The 20,615-nt window shown below is 32.6% G+C and overlaps 1 protein-coding gene across 9 annotated transcripts in view; it reads left to right on the forward strand.

Annotated features, from left to right (window-relative positions):
- The window catches only part of FAM227B (family with sequence similarity 227 member B), a 195,775-nt gene that overhangs the window by 14,413 nt on the left and 160,747 nt on the right, over positions 1–20,615 (forward strand). For all 9 annotated transcript variants that reach the window (XR_012073321.1, XR_012073319.1, XR_012073320.1 and 6 more), the window contains exons 4-10: positions 984–1,215; positions 2,516–2,583; positions 6,767–6,802; positions 7,269–7,373; positions 9,560–9,658; positions 15,734–15,835; positions 19,075–19,201. Coding sequence is in view for 5 of the 9 variants with exons in the window: in XM_072962473.1 (XP_072818574.1) it covers positions 984–1,215; positions 2,516–2,583; positions 6,767–6,802; positions 7,269–7,373; positions 9,560–9,658; positions 15,734–15,835; positions 19,075–19,201 (769 nt within the window). In the remaining 4 variants the exon portion in view is untranslated. The remainder of the gene's footprint in view (positions 1–983; positions 1,216–2,515; positions 2,584–6,766; positions 6,803–7,268; positions 7,374–9,559; positions 9,659–15,733; positions 15,836–19,074; positions 19,202–20,615) is intronic.

The following is a 20,615-nucleotide window of genomic DNA, read 5'->3' on the forward strand; positions in this document are numbered from 1 at the left end:
CTTCATTTCCCTTTCTTTTCATCCCTTTCCTTCTTCTTCCCTTCCTGAACAATGTAGTCCTAAAGCCATTTGGCGGCCAAAATAAGGCAGCATCTACATTGGCAGGGGGGAGGAGTATGTGCTGCTGTGGTTGCCCAGAGCAGACTTCCTGAACTTAACCATGGTGGGGAAGGTAACCATGTGACACCACACATGCTGGGATGAGGATGGTATTTGCGTATGGCCAGGGATGAGGAGGTGGTTCAGGGAAGTGGAGAAGTAGGCTGTGGCATCCTATGGGAAGTCAGAGCTCAAGTCAAGGGCCAGGGGCGTGTCCCTGAAGAATAGGCAGCCTGGCATTGGGTGTCAGAGCCTAAGCAGGATGAGAAGGGCATCCAAGCAGAGAAGAGTCTGGCAGTGGTTAGGAGAGATGGGTTGCTTGAAAACATTGATCAAATAAGTACATATACTAAAGAGAATGGCAACTAGGTTTTTCACTGTTGGAGCTGGTAATTATAATATGGAACGAGAGAAAACTAGATAATTGAAATTGGAATTTAGTGGTATCAGTATGAACTCATGGTTTTAATTACATAGAGGAGCTTTTGCTATAAAGAGCATGATTGGTGTAGCTGATGAAACTTGAGTAAAGCCAGAGGATTAGATAAGAACAATGTAGCAATACCAATTTCCTGATTGTGATGGTTATATTTTGGTTCTGTAGGAAAATGTTTCTGTTTTTAGGAAATAAATGCTAAAGTATTCAAGGATGAGGAGGGCATTAGTCAAATAAGCAGCTTATTTTAAAATGACTCAGAAAAAAAGATTTTTGTAAAGCATTTGAAACTTCAACAATTTATGGTTGTTTCATAAATTTTTAAAAAACACATTAATGAAAAATAACACTGGAAATAAATCTTAATTCTAGCTCATTGATTTTTGAACTCTGCTAATTTAAATTTATTAAAAATGATTTAAGTTTTATTCTCTCACATTTTTTGCAGGATCATTGGCCAAAGGAAATCCATTGTGGGGATAATGATAAATTGTTATACAGTCTGAAGAAAATAAAAGAAGATAGTTCATTTACTTCAATTTATACACATCTGTGGGAAAATGTTCCTCGAATAGATGATGCAGCCATGGCCATGGAGTCAAGATTAGCAGAGTGTTCAATTCTTTTGAAAAACTGTGCCTCTGCAATATTTGAGTGGAGCAGCACAACTCGCAAGACAAGTAAACCTTATTTTTATATGAGTAATGTAATTGTCAGTTGTGTGTGAAGAATGAAATCCTGTTATTAAGATACCTAAAAACAGAAACATAAGTTTTTTTTTTAAATTCCTTCTTTTCAAAATGGCCCAATACGGGTTTTTAGTTGAACATGAACACTTGGATGGAAAGAAAGTGTTTCTAGGACAAAGTCTAAAAGAGTTGTGAACTTGGTGAAACTGACGCGGAGCCAAATATCAGGGAAACAGGGTGCATTGACTGGTGTTGGTACCAGAGACAAGCAAGTCTGTAAGAATCAGGATATAAAAGCAGATACACCTAAAAACCCAAAGTGGAAGGAGTGAGAGTTAACGTACGTGAGCTAAATTAGCTTGTAGGAAGTACTTAGCAATCAATATTGAATAAATGCAGGCTGAGGGAAAAGCATATCTGCAAGTAATGATAATTTTTACTACTTTTCAGTATTTATGTAACCTTTCATTGTATTTATTAATACTTACAGAGTAGTTTTAGATAATACTGGTAATTCACGCATTATTCTTGATTTAATGGGCAGACTTGTATATAAGTCTTAAAAATGATGTTGGTTGTACTTGTTAAGTATTTTCTATGTATTAAATTTAATTAGTTATATTACTTAGCATTTAATATCCTTTTATGGGCCTTGCATTTTCAAAATCTGAGAATGTATTTAAATCTAATACTATTAACTCACTACTGTTAAAATATTCATATTTAATTTCTTATTTTAATCAAAAATTTTTCTTGAAATTGTACAAGCTGAATACATACACATGTTATGTGTCTATATAAACATACAGGGACAGAGAGCAAGTGTGAACTTTTAAAAAATACTTTTTCATATGTTCATTGTCCTCAGTATGTAAATATCAGAGCTTGGACTCTAGGTTACATGACTTCAGAGCCCCCCATAGTCTTTCACTGGGCCATGCTCCAAAGTACTGCACTTTATTGAATTTAAGCTGACCATGAATCAACCAAATATAAGTGGCTGTGCTATTTGAAAAACATGCGCTTGTTCAGTAGGAAGGGATTAAGGTAAAACTTTAGATAAAGGAATAAGTACTAAAGACATATGAGTTGGAACGTGACATTTCTAAAAAATAAGAAGAAACAGGAGATATAATTATTTATTCAACTAAGACTGTGTCTAGCATTACACTTACCAAAATAGCTGGTTGATCTTATTGAATAGTTTTATATATAATTTGCTTAAAGTATATTTTTTTTCTATTTTAAAGGATAGTATATTTATATGTTGTGAATTCTCATTTTTTTAAAGGTTCCCATGGAAAATTGGAACACTACAGGGCATTTCTAAGGAAATACCATAAGACAAAGAAGATAATGGTATGGTATTTGTTTTTATCTTCCTTGAGAAATTATATTTTCACAGAAAAATATAATCATTGTAATTTCATAGATAATCATTGTAATAGATAAGCACTGATAACATTAAATAATTTTTTCCTCTTAGTCTCCCATCATCTATCTATTTATCACTGTTTTTAAAATAACTGGATTTAAATTCATCTTCACACACTCAGTATTGGAGTGTTGGCATTTGACATCTCTCCAAGTTATTTGAAGACTTATATTACATCCTCTGGTTATTTAATAATTTATAACATCTTGTGCCTAGTGGTACAGGTCCCATATCAATCTTCTTCCTTTAGAAAAAAAATATTTTTGATTGCCTATAGAATTTGTCAATTAAAAAAAACTCAGAGTTGGGTTACAATTTTATAATAGGCTTTTGAATTACTTTCAGAAACTTAATACTTTTTAATACATTCTAAAATTATATAATGTAAAAGCTATAAGGACTTTAAGTGCCACCACTTGTCCGTTTACCTCCTTAAATGTTGTCTTTTAAATTTCGTTTAGTGTTTTATGGAATTTTCATCATTAAATATTATTCTACACCATTTAAAAAATAAACTAATGTAATAGCCCTTTTGTTGGGACATTTAGATTAGTTTTCATTATTCATTATTTACAAAGCTGATGTAAACATAGTTGGAGTGAAAATTTTTCTTAAGATAAATTTCAGAAGCAGAACCACATGGGGGAAAAATGTGAAAATCTAAGTGTTTTGATACACATGGCCAAATTGTTCTCCAGAAAGTGGCACCAATTTATGTTTGTAACAATAGAATTTGTTATTGATCCCTTACTCATTCCCTTGTCAACATTTAATGTTAAATTTTTAATGCTTGCAAATTGATAGGCATAAAGGTTATCAGTTGCATATGTTTTACTAATGAAATTGATTTTTTACATTAGCTTTTGTGTTTCTATTACTGTAAATTGCCCGTTTATGAACTTTGGCCATTTTTTAGCTATTTTTTATTTCTAAGTAAAACTACTAATCTTTCTCAGTAATATGTTATACATATTACTTTTTTGTTGCCTTTTAACCCAAAGTATTTTTTGCTATATAAAATTTTATATTTTTATGGATCTATAGTTTTCTACTGAAATTTTCTGCCTTTAGTGCCATAATATTTAAGAAGGCTTTCTTCATTACAAGATCATATATATGTTCACCTATGTTCTCTTGTATTGTTCTTACAGATTTATTTTTGTGTGTTTAACTCTTTAATTCATCTAATATTTATTTTTAATAGCTTTGTGTAAGGGTATAAAACATAAGAATCTTATTAGGTCTATCAGTAAACTTGTGGGTGCTTTTAAAAATTTATTTATTATTGGGGTAACATTGGTTTATAGTACTACATGAGTTTCATGTGTACAACATTATATTTCTGCTTCTGTATACCCTACAACATGTTCACTACCAAAATATAGATTCCATTCGTCACGCCATACAGTTGATCCCCTCTACTCATTTAGCCCTCCCTCCTACCTCTTCCCCCGTGTTAACCACTACTCTGTTCTCTTTATCTGTGTGTTAGTTTTTCCTTTGATTTGGTTTGTTCATTTATTTGGGGTGTTTTTTGTTTTTTTATATTCCACATGTGAGTGAATGTGTGGTTTTCTTCATAGAAGTTATACACATTCCCTGTTAAATTTATTCCTGGGCATCTTCGATTTTTATTACTAATGTCAATGAGATTATTTTTCCATTATGTCATTCAATGGTTTATTGTTCGTATATAGGAAATTATTATTGGTATAGATATATTATTCAACAATGTTAGCATTTCTCATCTTGTCTGTGACTCAGAAAGGATGTGAGTACTTAGCTATTAAGTATAATTTTGAATATTTAGATAGCTGTTTTTTTTCAGATCAAAGAAACTTCTTATTCCTAGTTTATTAAAGATGTATGGATGTGGATATAGATGTAGATTAAATATAGATTAGATTTGAATATAGATGTCACTGTGCTCAAAAACTAAATAATCTCCATGGTTTGAAATGGAGAGGAAAATAATCAGCTGTGATGGTAACAGAAACTACTTTCAGTCTTTCATCTGTGAATGTGGCTGATTACATTAATATCTTTTCAGAAGGTCAAACCATTCTTGTATTAGGATATATTTTTTAATGCATTAGTGGATTTGCTTTGCTATTTGGATATTTACATCTATGTATGATAATATATGATTATCTTTTTTGGTTGTGTTATCAAAATTATACAAACCTTAGAAAATGAGTCATTTAGCTTCATGTCTCTTTTTAGTCTATAAATAATTTGTTGAATATAGGGACATCATTTGTTTTTGACTTTTGGCAAAAGTTTCCTGTGAACTTTTAATGCTTTATTATTTATATTTTGCCAAGGGATTAGGTAGGTTGGTAGGAAAGCTGTGTGAAAGTTAACAGGTCCCATAAATAACAACTTCGCGACTGTCGAAACATAATACTGAGTGGAAAAAAAAGCAAGTTACCAAATAATTTGTACAGTTGAAATAATTTCTTTAAATTGTAAAAATATACCAAAAGTCTGTATAGTCTTTATATGTATACATATATACGTAAAAATATTTTAATGGAATTGAGGGGATACAAGCAAATGATGGTCACTATCTCAGAGGGGAACACGGAAAAGGAACTAGAAATCCTGGTAAAAGGGGACCTGAGCTTCATATTTTATTATACATAAACTTCATATTTTATCTTAAGAAATAGTCTTAAGCAAATATTAAAATGTCAACAGTAAACCATTTTATGTTGGAATACAGGAACACTGGTTGTTACATTACTCTTTATAATTTCTCTATTAACTTTCAAAAGAATTTCAAAAATTCTGTATGTTGAATTTTATCAGATGACTTTACAGGATCTATTGAAATGAACTTTAGATGAATTATACTAAAAAGTTTAATAATTTTATTACTAAATGTTTTATTGGATTTTTATAAGGATTTTAACATGTATTATTTATATTTGTGTTACAGTATCTTTTCCAGGTTGTGTGACCAAAAACTAGTTTTGTGTTACTACTATTACTCAGCTCATTGAAAACTTCCAGTGTTCCTTTGCTTTCTGCAAAATAAAGCCAGGATATTGAGATTAACATTAACATCTTTCTAAATCTGATCCCATCTTTACTGACCAATTATATTCTGTAGCTCTCAAGTGCACAGCCTTCTTTCTTATCATAATTGATCTCACTTTCCTTCTCTTATCCCTTTGCACATTTTTTAAATTGCCAATAATGTGATCCTCTTTCATTTAGCCATCAGTAATCATCTTTTCAAATTTGTTTCCTATGTCATCTCTTCTATAATATATGTATGTGTGTAATGTGTGCATATGTGTATAAAGCTTATGTATTTTGGCAGAAATGGGAATCTGGAAATTAATAAGCAATGTGTTAATATGTCTAGATGATCAAAAACTAATTTATATGGAAGGCTTCTTATTCTCCGTGTAGAAGTAGTATGGTGGACACAGAGATGTGCCACCCAGATTCCCCTTCAAGGAATTTGATCTGTTGCCCTACTGCGGAGAGTGCTGATGGGGACACCTTTCAGCTATAGCCCCTTCAAGGATTCCCTCACCTAGAGAGAACTTCCTCTCCCAAGGACGTGCCCATTCAGGAGCCACTCACATATAATGACTAATCAACTAGGAAACAAATGCCTAGCTGTTTCAACCCAGTGCAGGATGACTACTATGGGTCCTTTCAGTTCCAGAGCTTTTCTTAGGGTCAGGGCTGTTAGACTGGAATCATAGCTGACTTTTCCATCTCCCCGATCTTGCCCCTCCCCTTGCCTTCTATAGACATTGATCCCAAAGGCACTCCAGTAAACATTCTGAACACCGAATTCCACTGCACAGTCTGATTCCCAGTGAACCCAACCTGCAGTAAGTGGTTTATCTTTCTGTTATAGTTCTCACCTCTTTGTGTTTTGTTTGTGTATGTGTCTGATTCCCCTCTTGAACTCTGACTAACTTGAAGGCAAGGAACATCTTTGTATTACCAGCAACTAATACAGCAACAGCATTTAGGCCTCAGTAGGAGATACACACACACACACACACACAAGTTAACAAAGTTACAAAATATAAGAATTCTTAAATTTAGAATTTTAAAGATTTTATTTTAAATGTTTTCCAGCTTTCAGATGAAATGGAAACGAAGAAGGATATAGAGGTATTTAAAATTTCTGTTTTACAAGATTGTGTATCAAAAGTATTGTGGCAATAAAAGAATGTTTATAATAATGTAGATGTAGCTATAAATATAGATAGAAGCCCGAGGAGAGAGAGTTGGGGACAAGTACAGAAGCTGTCTCTTTGTGCCTAGTTCATTTCTTTAGATGTAGTCTAGCTAAAATTCTTGATAATTTGAGTTATATCGAAATTAGTTCTGAAACATGGTATTGTTTTACTTTTGGATTTGGCTTATAAATATGCCAGGACTCTTAATTTCATAGAAACAGATAATATGAAGATTTCTCTTGGGTGGGATAAGTATTTTTCACTTATTTTATTAAAAAGTAAGTAAGATGATTGTTAATGAACAATAGTTAAATCTTTATCTGTCTTCTGTAGTCATGAGACTACTGAACTGAAAAGAGTGAAGTAATTCCTGTTCTGTCAAATTTCTCTCTCTTTAGGGTTACAGCTTCCCAGGATTCAAGACAAATGAGCTTACTCAACTACCCAGACATCTGAATGCTGAACGAGTTTATCTTTTTATTTTAAAAGCCCATAACTTTGATGTATGTAAACAATTCTTTTTTTGATTGTATAATAAGTTTTTGAGAGTATAATTTAATGAATCAGACCTTTATTGAAAGCTATGGCAAATTAGGTGTTAAGAAAGATTTAATTCTTTTGGGCATTATATCTGACAGGAAAGACCAGTGATACTTTTTAACACCCTGATCACCAGAAGATAATACATTGGATTCTGTTACTGCCTCAGGCGGCAGAGGTTACTAGTGTGCATTGGTTTGGCATATGACTGTAGCAGGTGTTTTCCCCTCCCTCTTCCTGCCCTATCAGCTCAGGATATATTAGCCTGCTCATTTTGATCCCAGAGTAATTAATGAGAGCCCTTCCTCACAACCCACTTTTTGAACCTCCACGTGTCTGGGGAATTTTTGAGTAGCATCCCTATAGGGTAGCTAACTGATGAAAAATGCAGGCACAGGAAGGTAACTAGATCCTTGGCCATTGATTGCCAGGGGTAGGAGGAGGGCTGAGTGGTTACTGGTATTGATTTCCACTGCTTAATGTTAAGTAGTCACCTAAAAATGTTTCTGTTTCCTGGGGATTTGAACAATGCTCCTTGTACCTCCAGGCAGACTCCTCTCAGTTGTCTGAAATGGACTTGGCCGCTCATAGGCTGTCTTCCCCATCCCTCACCCCCAGCCTTCCTTTCTCAACACAAAAATCCCTATTTTCTCTCCTGCTAGTCCATCACAAGGTGTATAATCAACCGTTAAACATTATTTTGTACTCATTTTTAACTCTCTTCAAGATGGAAGAGTGTATCTCTTCAGTGTTTCATCTTCAAGAGAGTGTTCCAAGAAATAGTCTGATTAACCTGGCCTGGATCTCCTGTTTGCTTCTCATTGGGGAGCCACAGAGCACCTCAATTGACAACTCCACCTGAAATGATTCAGTAATGACACTTACTTTCTGTGCTGATATAGATGTTTTCAATTCTCATTTATATTCTATGGGATTTTGGTGAAGGGGAAGTTTTAGCCTGCTCTTATGATAGAATCACCTGATTCCACTTTTTTAAGAGAAAAGCTATAGATGGTAGTTGTTATGCCTGGCCATGAGCATATGTATTATTTTCGCTGACTATGTTTTGCAGTTTCCTCAGGGGAAAGATTTCATTGTTATAAGAAGAAATTAATACAAATTACTGCTAAGGTAATCTTATGAATGTTGTAGATAATCTATAATCTTTTTAACTCTAACATTATGTGTTCTGACATCAGAATGTATTTTAAGCATGGATGCATGTACACATATCATAAATCACGAGGGACAGAAATTAATTTCTCTGGATTTCATGAAAAAAAATCTTGAGCTCTACTGAATCTGGCATTTAAAAACTTTGAGTGAATAAGATAAAATGATCTGTTAAATGCACCTATTGAAACCAAGATTTATAGTCTCTAGTAGTCATGGTAAATTGATTTTACGTGCCAATTTTGATTGACTGCTTAGAAAGAACATTGCATTTAGATAGGGTCTAGACTTAGGATGGACCCATTGGGATAGATTTCCATGATTGACACCTGTTGTCAGCATAAAAAGGAAATTGTAGCATGTGTCTTGGATTTTTGCTGTTCTTGGTTTAACCTGTACTGTCGTTTCAATGACCACTAATCACATATGATTATTGAGCATATGAAATGTCCCCAGTGTGACTCAGCTCAATTTTAAAATTTTATTTATTTTGACTATATATAAATTTAAAAACTAATACTTGATTCAGCTATTGAATAACTTTCAATATGGCTGGAACAAAATTACAACCATATATTTTATGAACAAATTATGGTCCAGTATTTATGATGAAAATTTAGTGTTCAAATTGAGATGTGCTATAAGTATAAAATATACACTGTATTTCAAAGAGCTGGTACCCAAAAGAATGCAAGAATTATTAATGTTTCAATAATAATTTTATACTAATCATATATTAAAATGATAATACTTTAAAATATATTTGATTAAATAAAATATATCACTTAAATTTCACCTTTTACTTTTTAAAATGTCTACTGGAAAATTTAATATTGCATATATACCTCCCATTAAATTTCTGTTGAACAGTGCCAGTCTGTAACTATTGAATGCATATTCTTTATAAAGCCTATTTACATTAACATGTTTTATAATGTATACTAAGTTGATCTCCATTTGTCTTTTTTTTCCATAGGGAAAATTTTTTAAGATCTGGAGGACTCATTTTCTCTCAGAAGCCTCTATTGCTCTTTTGCATGATTCCTTTTGGTGGTGGTTTCTCCATAAATTTAAGGTACAACGATTTTTTTTAAACTTTTTTTAAGTGAATTTGCATAATTAGCTTTTCAGTAGAGGTAGCACTGGTTCAAAAAATGTCTTTCTGGTTCTGTCACAGAACTTGGTTTTTAAGTATTCTGCATATGTTAGAAATCCTGTCTGAAATCTAGAATTCTTTCAGAAGAGTTAAAACTTTAATAGGAGTCTTCGAAGATCCAGAGTCTTTATTAAGCAGAACAAGATTAGTGAAATCAAACTTAAGGTGAATGCTATGCTAAAGTTGTAGCTTTACTTGATACTGTCATGTGCTGATGAACACTAGACAGAAAACCCACTGCAGATCAGTGACATCAAAGAAGGTTTCATTTAGAAAACAGTCTACAGATTGGATGGGGAGAGGGTCCTCACTTGACTCAGAAAGGTAAAAACTCTGCTTAGTATACAAAAGACAAAGACATGTGTACCTGGGAATTCCGCAATAAGAGCAATAAGTAATAAGCAGGTCGCGAGTCTTATGCTAGAGGATACCAGGGACTGCTGTGGGGCCTCTGGGTCTGGAAGAACGGGGAGGAGAGCGATGCTGGGGATTACTGTCTAGGCATTAAGAATGTGTGCTGTGCCCCTTCAGGGAAGCCTGAAGATAGGCCATGCTCTCCTCCTCCCTGGCTCAGATTACCCAAAGAAAACTGCTTGTGGATTCTCACAGAAATGTCAGACTGTGAAGGAATGGGTGTTACCAATTTTATGTACAAACTGTTTAGTTAGTGCTTGATGTTAGAATAATCAGTGCAATTCTAGGTAAGAGTATCCGTCCTGCATCTCTGATATTGTTAAGAGTTGAATGAGGCATAGGAAGTGGTGTATCAGTTCTACAAAGGTAATTACATAGGGAAATTTGTAAAATCAGTTTCCTTACCTTAAACTTATTTCTCTAGATCTGGATCCCAAATTTATGTTTTTTCATGATAACAGGGAGGAAACATTACTTTCCCACTTAAATCTGTTATAATTAAATATAACAAGTTTCTGAAGGAAACATAATCTAGCAATGTTCCTAAGAACTGTTTTGTCAAGCCATATAATACTTTATTATTTTGAACAAATTTGACACAAAAAATTAGTCACATTTGACATTTATAAGATTATCCTTGGAATAGCAAAAGAATTAGAAATCTTATCTTTAAGTAAATTATTTTCTAAAATCTATTGGCTTCCTGAAATTAAAATACAGTAATTTAGTAATAATTTTAAAATATTATAATTAAAATACATATACACACAGACATATATATAGTTTGTATATTATATACATTGTGTGTGTGTGTGTGTGTATCTGCCAGTGAACTAGATAAATTACATGACCTGAGGTTCCTAAATTCACCAACTAAGTATGGTGGGTTGCTCATGCATTTACCAGCACTGTGTGGGAACAGAACCACTCCTTGAATATTTTGTTGGGTAAGCTCATATTTAAAGCTGTACTACATTTTCAGGTGAGTACAAAACATACATTCTGTCTATTTTGGGATCTACTTTATGAATGAAAACAGTACTGACTTCATAACTACAGCTGGAATAGAACCCTGAGCCACTTGTACAATTGAATTACCAATAGTGTAATAAGAAAAAAACATGTAATTCTGCTCTAGAATATAGCCTGCTTCAGCATGCTGGCTCTAAAACTTGTTTCAGTCATTGTTAGATGAGTGATATAAAAGCAAACTGCCTTTATTGCCTATGATCTAGTGGTAGCTTGATCTAGTAGTAAAAGTGCTGGACTTGTATCTAGGAAACTAAAATTTTAAATCTTGTTTTCCCAGTAGTGTGAGACTTTGGGCTAGTCACATCTCTCTGAGCTTTACTTATCTCTAAAACAAAATAAAAATTTTTAAAAAACAGCTAAAAATAGCATACACCTTTAAGTTTTTTGTACTAAAAGTGACATGAATAACATTCCTAGTAAACTCTGAAATACTACATAAATGTAATATGGGATTCAATATAATAGAATCAAGATCAGCCTTTTACAAACTAGTTTATCTACTTGGGAAATGATGTGACTTAGATAAATAACTATTCAAAGTCTTTCATAAAATTAAAAAATTACCTACCTTATTTGTTTATTGGGAATTAGAAAATGGATGTGAAGTTGTTTCTTTACATAGAAGTAGGTATATAGTAAGTGCCCAACTTTTATTATTATTGTTGCTGTTATTGTAATTCTACTGGTAGTGAGAACACAACCTTGCAAAAATTTCTAGCCGATGTATAGGCTAATGACAAAAGTTTCCCTGACAGTGTTTAACTAGAAGAATTCCAATAATGATATACCCTTAATGTTTTTAAAATTGGCCTTGGGACTTTGGCTCCAAAAAAGATTCAGAAGGCAGAAAAGTGTATCACTTCTACCCATATAACAACGAAGACAAGCCATATATAACCTACAAAATCACAACTTTTTTGAACTCATTATGCAGAGCAAATTTCAAAGCAAAGAATGTTGCCAGGGAAAAAGAGAATAATTATATAATGATAAAGTAGTGAATTCATCAATATGACCTAACAATCATAAATATTTATACACCTAATTAAAATGCGTTGAAATACATTTAATGAAAATGTTTAAAACTTTAAGTAGAAATAGACAAATCCATAAGTATAGTTATGTATTTCAACACCTCATTTCAATAATTGGTAATATGTTAAGAAAATCAGTAATGATATAGAATGATACAGATGACTTGAGCAACACTGTTCACCAATTTGATGGATCTAATTGATATTTATTAAACATTCTTGACAACAGCAGAATACTTATTTTTTTCAAGTACACTTTAAGCCTTTACCAACTATATTCTGGGCTAGGAAAACATCCTAATAATTTTAAGACTTCGAGTCATACGAAGTATATTTTTACATCAAAATGGAATTATATTATAAATGAATAACAAAGCTATCTGGGAAATATTCAAATATTTGGAAACTAAATAACACACTTCTCAGGAACTGTAGGTCAAACCAGAAATCAATAGGGAAATTGAAAAGTATTTTAAACTTCTTGAAAATGAAAATATAGATTCAGATTTGTGGCTGTAACTCAAGCAGTGTTTGGAAATTTAGAGCTTTAAACGGCCAGAATTCAAAGTAAGGAAAGTTCTCGAAAACCATGACCTAAGCTTCTACCATAGGCAACTAGAAGAGAAAGAAATGAAAACCAAAGGAAGCAGAAGAAAGGAAATAATGAATATGAGAGAGAAAACCAATAAAAAGAAAAACAGAAGGAATTAGAGGAAATGAATTCAAAAATCTGGTTCTTCAAGAATCCTAAAAACAAGATAATGCAGGAGGAATTTGAAGCATATGTTTCACTGAAAGTAACCACAGCAAAAACAAAACCCAAATACAGCTTAACATTTTGGCTTAATTGACTCAAACCCCTAAAGGCTAACAAAAGCGATAAGCCTATTCCTAAGCGTAAATACTGGATGCCTCAGGTTTTAGTCTCCTATTAAATAAAGTCCAGCTCTCAAACATAAATTACAAGATATGTAAGGAGTGGAATTGCTGCATTGTTGGGTATGAAAGTGTTCAATTTAACAAGATAATGCCAAGTTGTTTCCAACTGGATGTACAAATTATTCTCCCATTGTTAATGTATCCAAGTTCCTAAACGGCCAATGACTCAAAGAAATCACAAGAGAAATTCGATAATACCTTGAGACAAATGAAAACAAAACTCAGCATTCCAAAACTTGTGGGATGTGGCAGAAGAGTGATTTAAAGAGAAATTTATAGTTGTAAATACATCAAAAAGCAATATATCAACAGTCTAACTTTGCATGTTTACATAAGGAACTACATATCTTTACATAAGGAACTAGTAAAAGAACAACAAATTGAACCCTGAGCTAACAGAAGGAAGAAAATAACAAAGATTAGATAGATAAAATAGAGAATTGAAAAACTGCAGAGAAAATCAGTGAAAACAAAAGTTAGTTTTTTGAGATCAACAAAATTAACAAACCTGTAGGTAGACTAAGAAAAAAGAAAAAAAGAGAAAAGACTCAAATTACTGAAACCAGAAATGAAAGTGGGAACGTTCCTATTAGCAAAGAAATGAAAAGGATTATAAAAGTACTATAAACAAATGTATAGTAACAAATTGGATGGCCTGTATGAAATGAACAAATCCCTAGAAATACGTAATTTTCCAAGACTGAATTTTGAAGAACTAGACAATGTGAACAGACCTGTAACGAGTAAGGAGATTTGGTCAGTAATCAGAAACCTAACAAAGAAAAGCCCTGGACCAGTTGGCTTCACTGATGAATTCTACCATCATTTAAAGAAGAATTAATACCAGTCCTTCTCAAATTCTTCCAAAACCTGAAGAGGAGGAAACACTTTCTAACTCATTCCAAGTGGCCAACGTTACCCTCGTACTAAAGCCCAAGATACTATAAGGACAAAAAAAATCTACAGACCAGTAACCTCTTTGATGAAAATTGATGTAAAAATCCTCCACAAAATACCAGCAAAGTGAATTTAGCAGTATATTAAAAGGATTATACACTCTGAGCAATGAGATGTATTCCTGGAATGGAAGTATGATTTAACATATGTTAAATAGCTAGACCTAATGAACATATCAGTAACCTGAATATCCAACAGCTAGAGGATATAGTTTCTTTTCAAGCATATCAAAAATTTACCATACCATTTTGCTACTCAGTTTCCTGTGGTGGTAGATATGGTGAGGACTTTAGGCTGAACTGTATTATTGAATTGTTGAATTGTATCCAAGACATATTCTGGAACTTCTGTTTGAGTAAATTTTTTTTCTCCATACATATTAAGTGTAGATTGTGTAGCTGAAACATGCCAAGTTTGTTTATTAGTAAATTTTATATATATATACATATTTATATATATAATAATATATGTATATAATCTCATTTTATTCTCATACAACCCTACATTTTAGAACCACTGCCTATTATATAATTGAATTTTTAACTACTAACATTATCATTATTTCTGTTACTCCTTCCATAAACTTATTAACACAAACATGAGACCTGGATTGGGAGTAAGGAGACCTAGATTCTAGTCTGGCTCTTAGTTACATAACTATGTATATATAACCTTAAATAATTCTCTTACTCTTTTTGAGTATCAATGCAATCACCAAAATAGAGAGACTTAATCTTAGTGATAACTAACTTGCATTTTAGGTCTTGGATCCTAAGCACTTATGAATCCCAGGTCATTTGGCTTGCTAATTTCATGGAAAACTATCACTAAATTTGATAATTTTAAAATTTTATTACCAGAACTTATTAATGCCAGCTTGTGCTGCAGTTGACATCATAAATGAATTTGGACTCTTTAATTCGTTTTTATTGCTTAATTCCTAGTATTGGACTCTGATTTATCTCTCCATTGCTTAATAGAGCAAGAATTCAAGGTGCTACATTAGCACTTCAATACTGACATTACTATTAACTACAGATTGCTTCCTTACAGCATTCTCCTTACATTGTTTTTAGTTTAGCTATCATGTCACAGTTTTACCAGTTCTGGCAATGGCTGTCTCATCCCAGCAGTCACTTTAATTTTATACTAAGTTACTGATGATGAAAGAGTTGGAATGGTTATAGAATAATAGAAGGCAACTAAGTTATTGATTGTCTTCTGCGTGTCGACTACTATTCAAGAACCTTCATTAATTCATCAAATGTTTGCTTTCTGTGTGCCAGGTACTGTGCTGAGAGCTTGAAATACAAAGTCAAACAAAACATGATCCCTGTCCGTATTTAATTTTAAGATACTACTTTAAGATATGTATATATTACCTACATTTGGTGGATAAGGAAACCAGTACTTAATTAACTTGCCCCGGGATAGTGCAGCTAATGAATAACGGAGCCAGCATTCAAATTCAGGTCCTCATGATGTTAAAACCTATGCTCATTCCTCTATAGCAACTGAGCTCCCTTTAAGAATAGGTGGAATTACTGATGTTATGCAAATTCTAACTTTAAATTGTAATATTAATAATTTAAATCCCATTCATGTTTTATTTCTCAAGCCTGACAGAGAAAATCAAGACTTCCTGTTTGATAGAATTTCAGAAAGTTATGTGTCACTTTTCATGAGCGTACCTCTAAGTCGAAAGGATGCATTCTTTCAGGTAACCATACAAATTAAATAGTTATGCTAATTATTCTTTACAGCACATGAAATATAAAAAGTTATTTTACTTAATACATATGAGAACATACTTTGTTACTCAGAGCAAAATTGCCTGAAGTAGAGTAAATAATGGTAATATTTTAAGTTATGCCCCTCACCCCAGAATATTGTATTTTACTGACTAAAAACCTTACAGAATCTCCTTAATGTGGTATAGGTATTTGTTTGCATGTTAGTAATTTTGAAAACTATTGGCTTATTCCATGTATATATTTGATATTTCTTTTTATCTATAAAATTATCATTTTCATTTTACTTTATATCTTTTGTTCTAAGAGGACTTAACAAGTTTATGTTAAGCCTAAATACTAAGTACCTGATGTGATAAAGGACAAATTTATGAATCAAATGTTTGTTTTACTATGTCTATGATAAAAATAATTTGATTAAAAAATTGATGTTCTTGAGTAATGCGAAATGAAAATATGTAGGAATTTCATTGAGTATTTCAAAATGTAAACATCTAGCATTTCAAAGGAGAAGCCACATTCAAGTACTTTGTTGTGTTGACATTTGTAAATCAGAAATATGTAAATACTTTGGAGTCAGTACATGTTTCCATGGGTAAAACCTAAAGTAAAAATAAATATCCTTCATGATGAAAACATAAACCTAAATTGCCAAATATTTATGTTCAATCTTGAGCTATCTCACAACATACACATGCAGTGTCAAAGAAGGAAACCTGTAATGGCCTGGGAATAAGGAGACTTAACTTTATGACTGGAATCTGCTGCTAATTACCCAGGTGATCCTGGCAAGCCCTGCAGTCTCTCAGTTCCAAAGCCGGTTGTCCATCAGATGAAGAGGTTGATTAGATCCATGATTCATGAATTGCTTTGTAGAACTCTGATGTTCTGAAAGATAGACTAGGATTTTCTCTGCTAATATTAAATTTCTCACTTGAGGGGGAAAAATGAGTTAATGGTTAGGATTTTTGGTAATTAAGTTATCTAGAGATGACAAACCCAGCTGTTTCTCCTATCCATAATCTTTCACCAAGTCTGTGCTTTTGTGGTGTGTCCTGCCTATTTGCATGGTTTGATGAAGTCAAGCGTGCTTTAACACAGGGCTCTTAGGGATAAAAGGTCTATTTACCGTGAACAAAGAAGGAAGTAGTGGCACCATTGCATATCTCTCATTCTCTCATTTCTTGTCCTACATTTATGGTCCAAATGTTCTCTCTTGGGATGAATATGCTTTTTGATTTTTTTCCTAAATCCCTATGTTCAGTGACTTTTTCTGAGGAGAAATTAGAAGGTGTTTAACCAAGATTCAAAGCTTCACTTGAGAACAAACAAGAAGTACAAAGTACACCTTAGTGATCTGACCCCGTGACCTGTGTTCAGTCTTCTTATAATACTCCCTTTCCCTGTTTCTATGCTAAAAAACCAGGCCACCTTCCTACAGGTCTGTTGCCTCCAGAGCTATTTAAGTGGAAATAGCACTTCATCTCATTGACCAATTTCCATTATTTTTAACTCACTCAAATAGGTGAGGTTTTATTACTATAGGCTCATCAGATTTATCCAACCAGAGAGAGAGAGATCTATGAATATTTAAGAATCAAAAAATCATCTTCTGGTCTCACCTACTGAGTACAAATTAACTGAATCTAAACATATTTAGTATGGCTTATACTTCACTATCTTTCAATGTCACATAGTGATAATCCTTCAGAAATTTTCCCAACACTGACACTTGATCCCTTTTACCTCTAATCTCCCAAAGGTGAGATAGTCACAGAAAACTTTCAAAAGCTCCCCTTACTCACCTTTTCCAACATTTTAATTTCAATTTTAGTATGATTTTATATACCACAATTATGATATATGTTTGTATATGGTAGTAAAAATGTTCATGGTTTATTCAATAAAATTAAATATATCAGTGTATTAGAGCATTCTCCCTTCTGCTCCTCTCTTGTCTGCCACCCCGCCCCCCCAATTAAGTTCTTCAAAGAATGCCATCACTTACCAGCAGATTTGAACATTACTGGTTTAGGTGACTGTGTAGTTTCCTATTGATGCTGTAACAAGTTATCACAAACTTAGTGGCTGTGTGTGTATGCTGTTCTAGGGCTAAAGTCAAGGTGTCAGTGGGGCTAGTTTCTTTAAGAGGCACCAGGGGAGAAACCATTCCTTTCCTCTTCCAGTTTCTGGTGGCTGCCAGCATTCCTTGGCTTCTGTTCACATCCCTCCAGTCTCTCTTTCTTCCACATTGCCTTTTCCTCTTCTATAGTAAAATTTTCCTCGGCCTCCCTCTTATAAGGACACTTATGATTACATTTGAGGCCCACCAGATAATCTACAATGATCTCTCCATCTCAAGATCTTTAATGATACCTGCAAAGCCCTTTTGCAGGCTTATAAATTAACATTTATAGGTTTCAGGAATTGGGACAGCGACCTCTAAGGTCCCTTCCAATTCTAAAATTTTACATTATTTTCACATTATTAAGTGCTAAATATTTGTAAATACTTTTTGAATGCAGAATACCAAAACAGTAAATAAAAATATTTTAAACCTTTAATATAAAAATCTAGTATCTTTCTGTATTTAGTCACTATGTAATTTAGGGATTTTAAGTCTAATAGAATACTATTTAGTGCCATTTGTTGATATCTGATGATGGTTTTAAGTTGTTATTATAATACATTAACTCACCTAAACAGGTGAGCTTCAATTATTTTCAAACATGCTCGTTATTCTCACCACACACATGATGTGATAGAGTGTTAGCTAATGCTATGGTGGTAAACAAATGTATCAAATCAACATGTATACCTTAAACTTACACATTTGCATGTCAAATATATTTCAATTTAAAAAAATGTATGCTTTTTATTATAATGACTTGAAAGAGGAGATCCTGTTTTGTGAAAGAGGATATGAATAGAAAGGTTAAATGAAATAAATGTAGAATCATCAAAACTTTTCTTAATTCATCCTTTACCCAAATTAAAATTTTTCCCAAAATGCTAACACATACACAAATTGGCTGACTTTATTTTCAGCTCTGCTTTCTTCATATTCCTCAATGAGAGGTACAAAGAAGTAATAAATGGCAAAAAGCAAGCTATAAGGAAAAAAGGACACATATAGTTCACAAATAATAATTTTTTGGTAGTTGAGATATGTTATATGAAATTATTCTAATATGACTATTTTTGGTAGTTGTATCCTGATTGTTTGGCACAAGCTATCTATGCAACATTCCAGAAAGCATTTCCAGAATCCAGTAATCTGTTTAATGATGAATTTAAAGAAGATCTAGGGAATACCATTTTTCTCTGGTTGTCAGGTATGAATGTCATTTAAGTATTGATGATTTATTTTAGTACCTAAAACTTTTGAATTGTAGTATTTCATTTACTCCAGTCAAAACATTTGTAGTTCTTTGCCTTACAAAACATAGCATATTGATGTCTAATTTTAAAATAATAATGATTAATTGTTTTCTTCTGAAAATTGTTATACTAATATTAATCAGTTATTAACTTTAAAAGCTGAATAATTTTATAGGCAGTGGAATTATTGTAGAAATCCGAAATAACACAAAAGAAAATCATGCCATATATATTTTATATTTGGAAGATAAATGTTTTAAGCCGCTTTTGGAACACTTTTGGCATTTTTATAGCAAATAATGTTGGATAAATTCTGGAGCTAATTGAGTTCTTTGTAGAACATATGATCATTAATGAAGGAAAATTTGTTTTTTGAATCATGCTGTTGTTTAAGTAGGAGTGGTAGGGCTCAAAACCTGAAGGGAAGTAAAATTCTATCGAAGAGTATTTAGGGGAAGATTTAGGACATTCCTGGAATGACCTTCCCAGTATTTTTTTCTAAGACTACTATACCATTATAGACTACCAGAAGCTATTGACTGTTTTCAAGTGCTAGTTCTTCTTATAAATCCTTCCATCCAAATTTTGACTGATTTTTAAAAACTATTTTGTGTTAGTTCTTGGTAACCAAATCATTTCTATAAGAAAATGTTTCATATTTTAAGGAGGAAGTCCTTGGGAGGTAAGCACTAGAAAACAACCCTGAGAAAACCCAATCAATACATATACAAACAAGAGTCTCCTAATTACAAAGAAAAATCCAACTAATTCAAATACAAGAAGCAAAAAGAAAATGAACATAGCATTCCTATAAAAATATTATAAGAAAAAAATGTGACAAAAACAGAACAACTTTCCTATAGACCTGTTGTAGACTGAATTGTGTCCCCCCAAAATTCATGTTGATTTCTGTATGTAAATTTTATGTCACTCTCATACTTAATCCTATTGTTTGAACTAGTTTTATCATTTCGTTTGAGTTACTTTTATCATTGTCTATAGAGTTTTCGGTGCATATGTCATATCATCTACAAATATAGTTTTAATGCTTTTTCAATTCTTCTACTTTTAACTGGTTTCTGTTACATAATTGAAGAAGCGTTTGTGTAACATATTGAGATGAGGCACTAGCAATGAGCTAAAAGATTTATAAGGTTTTGAAGTCCTCTGGTAAATCCATTGGGGATGTCTACTTTAGGCTCTTCCTATGGCTCTTTAATGCATTCCGTATGTAAACTGCCTGAAGTAAAGGCAAGAGCACTAATATAAATACCTTATCATATTTAACTATCAGAATGGATAGTTTTAAATAACTGAAGTAAACAAAAACTTCTTGTTCAGGCAATTTTATAAGGCTATGACCAGTAG

The sequence above is a fragment of the Vicugna pacos genome, chromosome 6 (genome assembly GCF_048564905.1).
Source record: "Vicugna pacos chromosome 6, VicPac4, whole genome shotgun sequence".
Classification (NCBI taxonomy): domain Eukaryota; kingdom Metazoa; phylum Chordata; class Mammalia; order Artiodactyla; family Camelidae; genus Vicugna; species Vicugna pacos.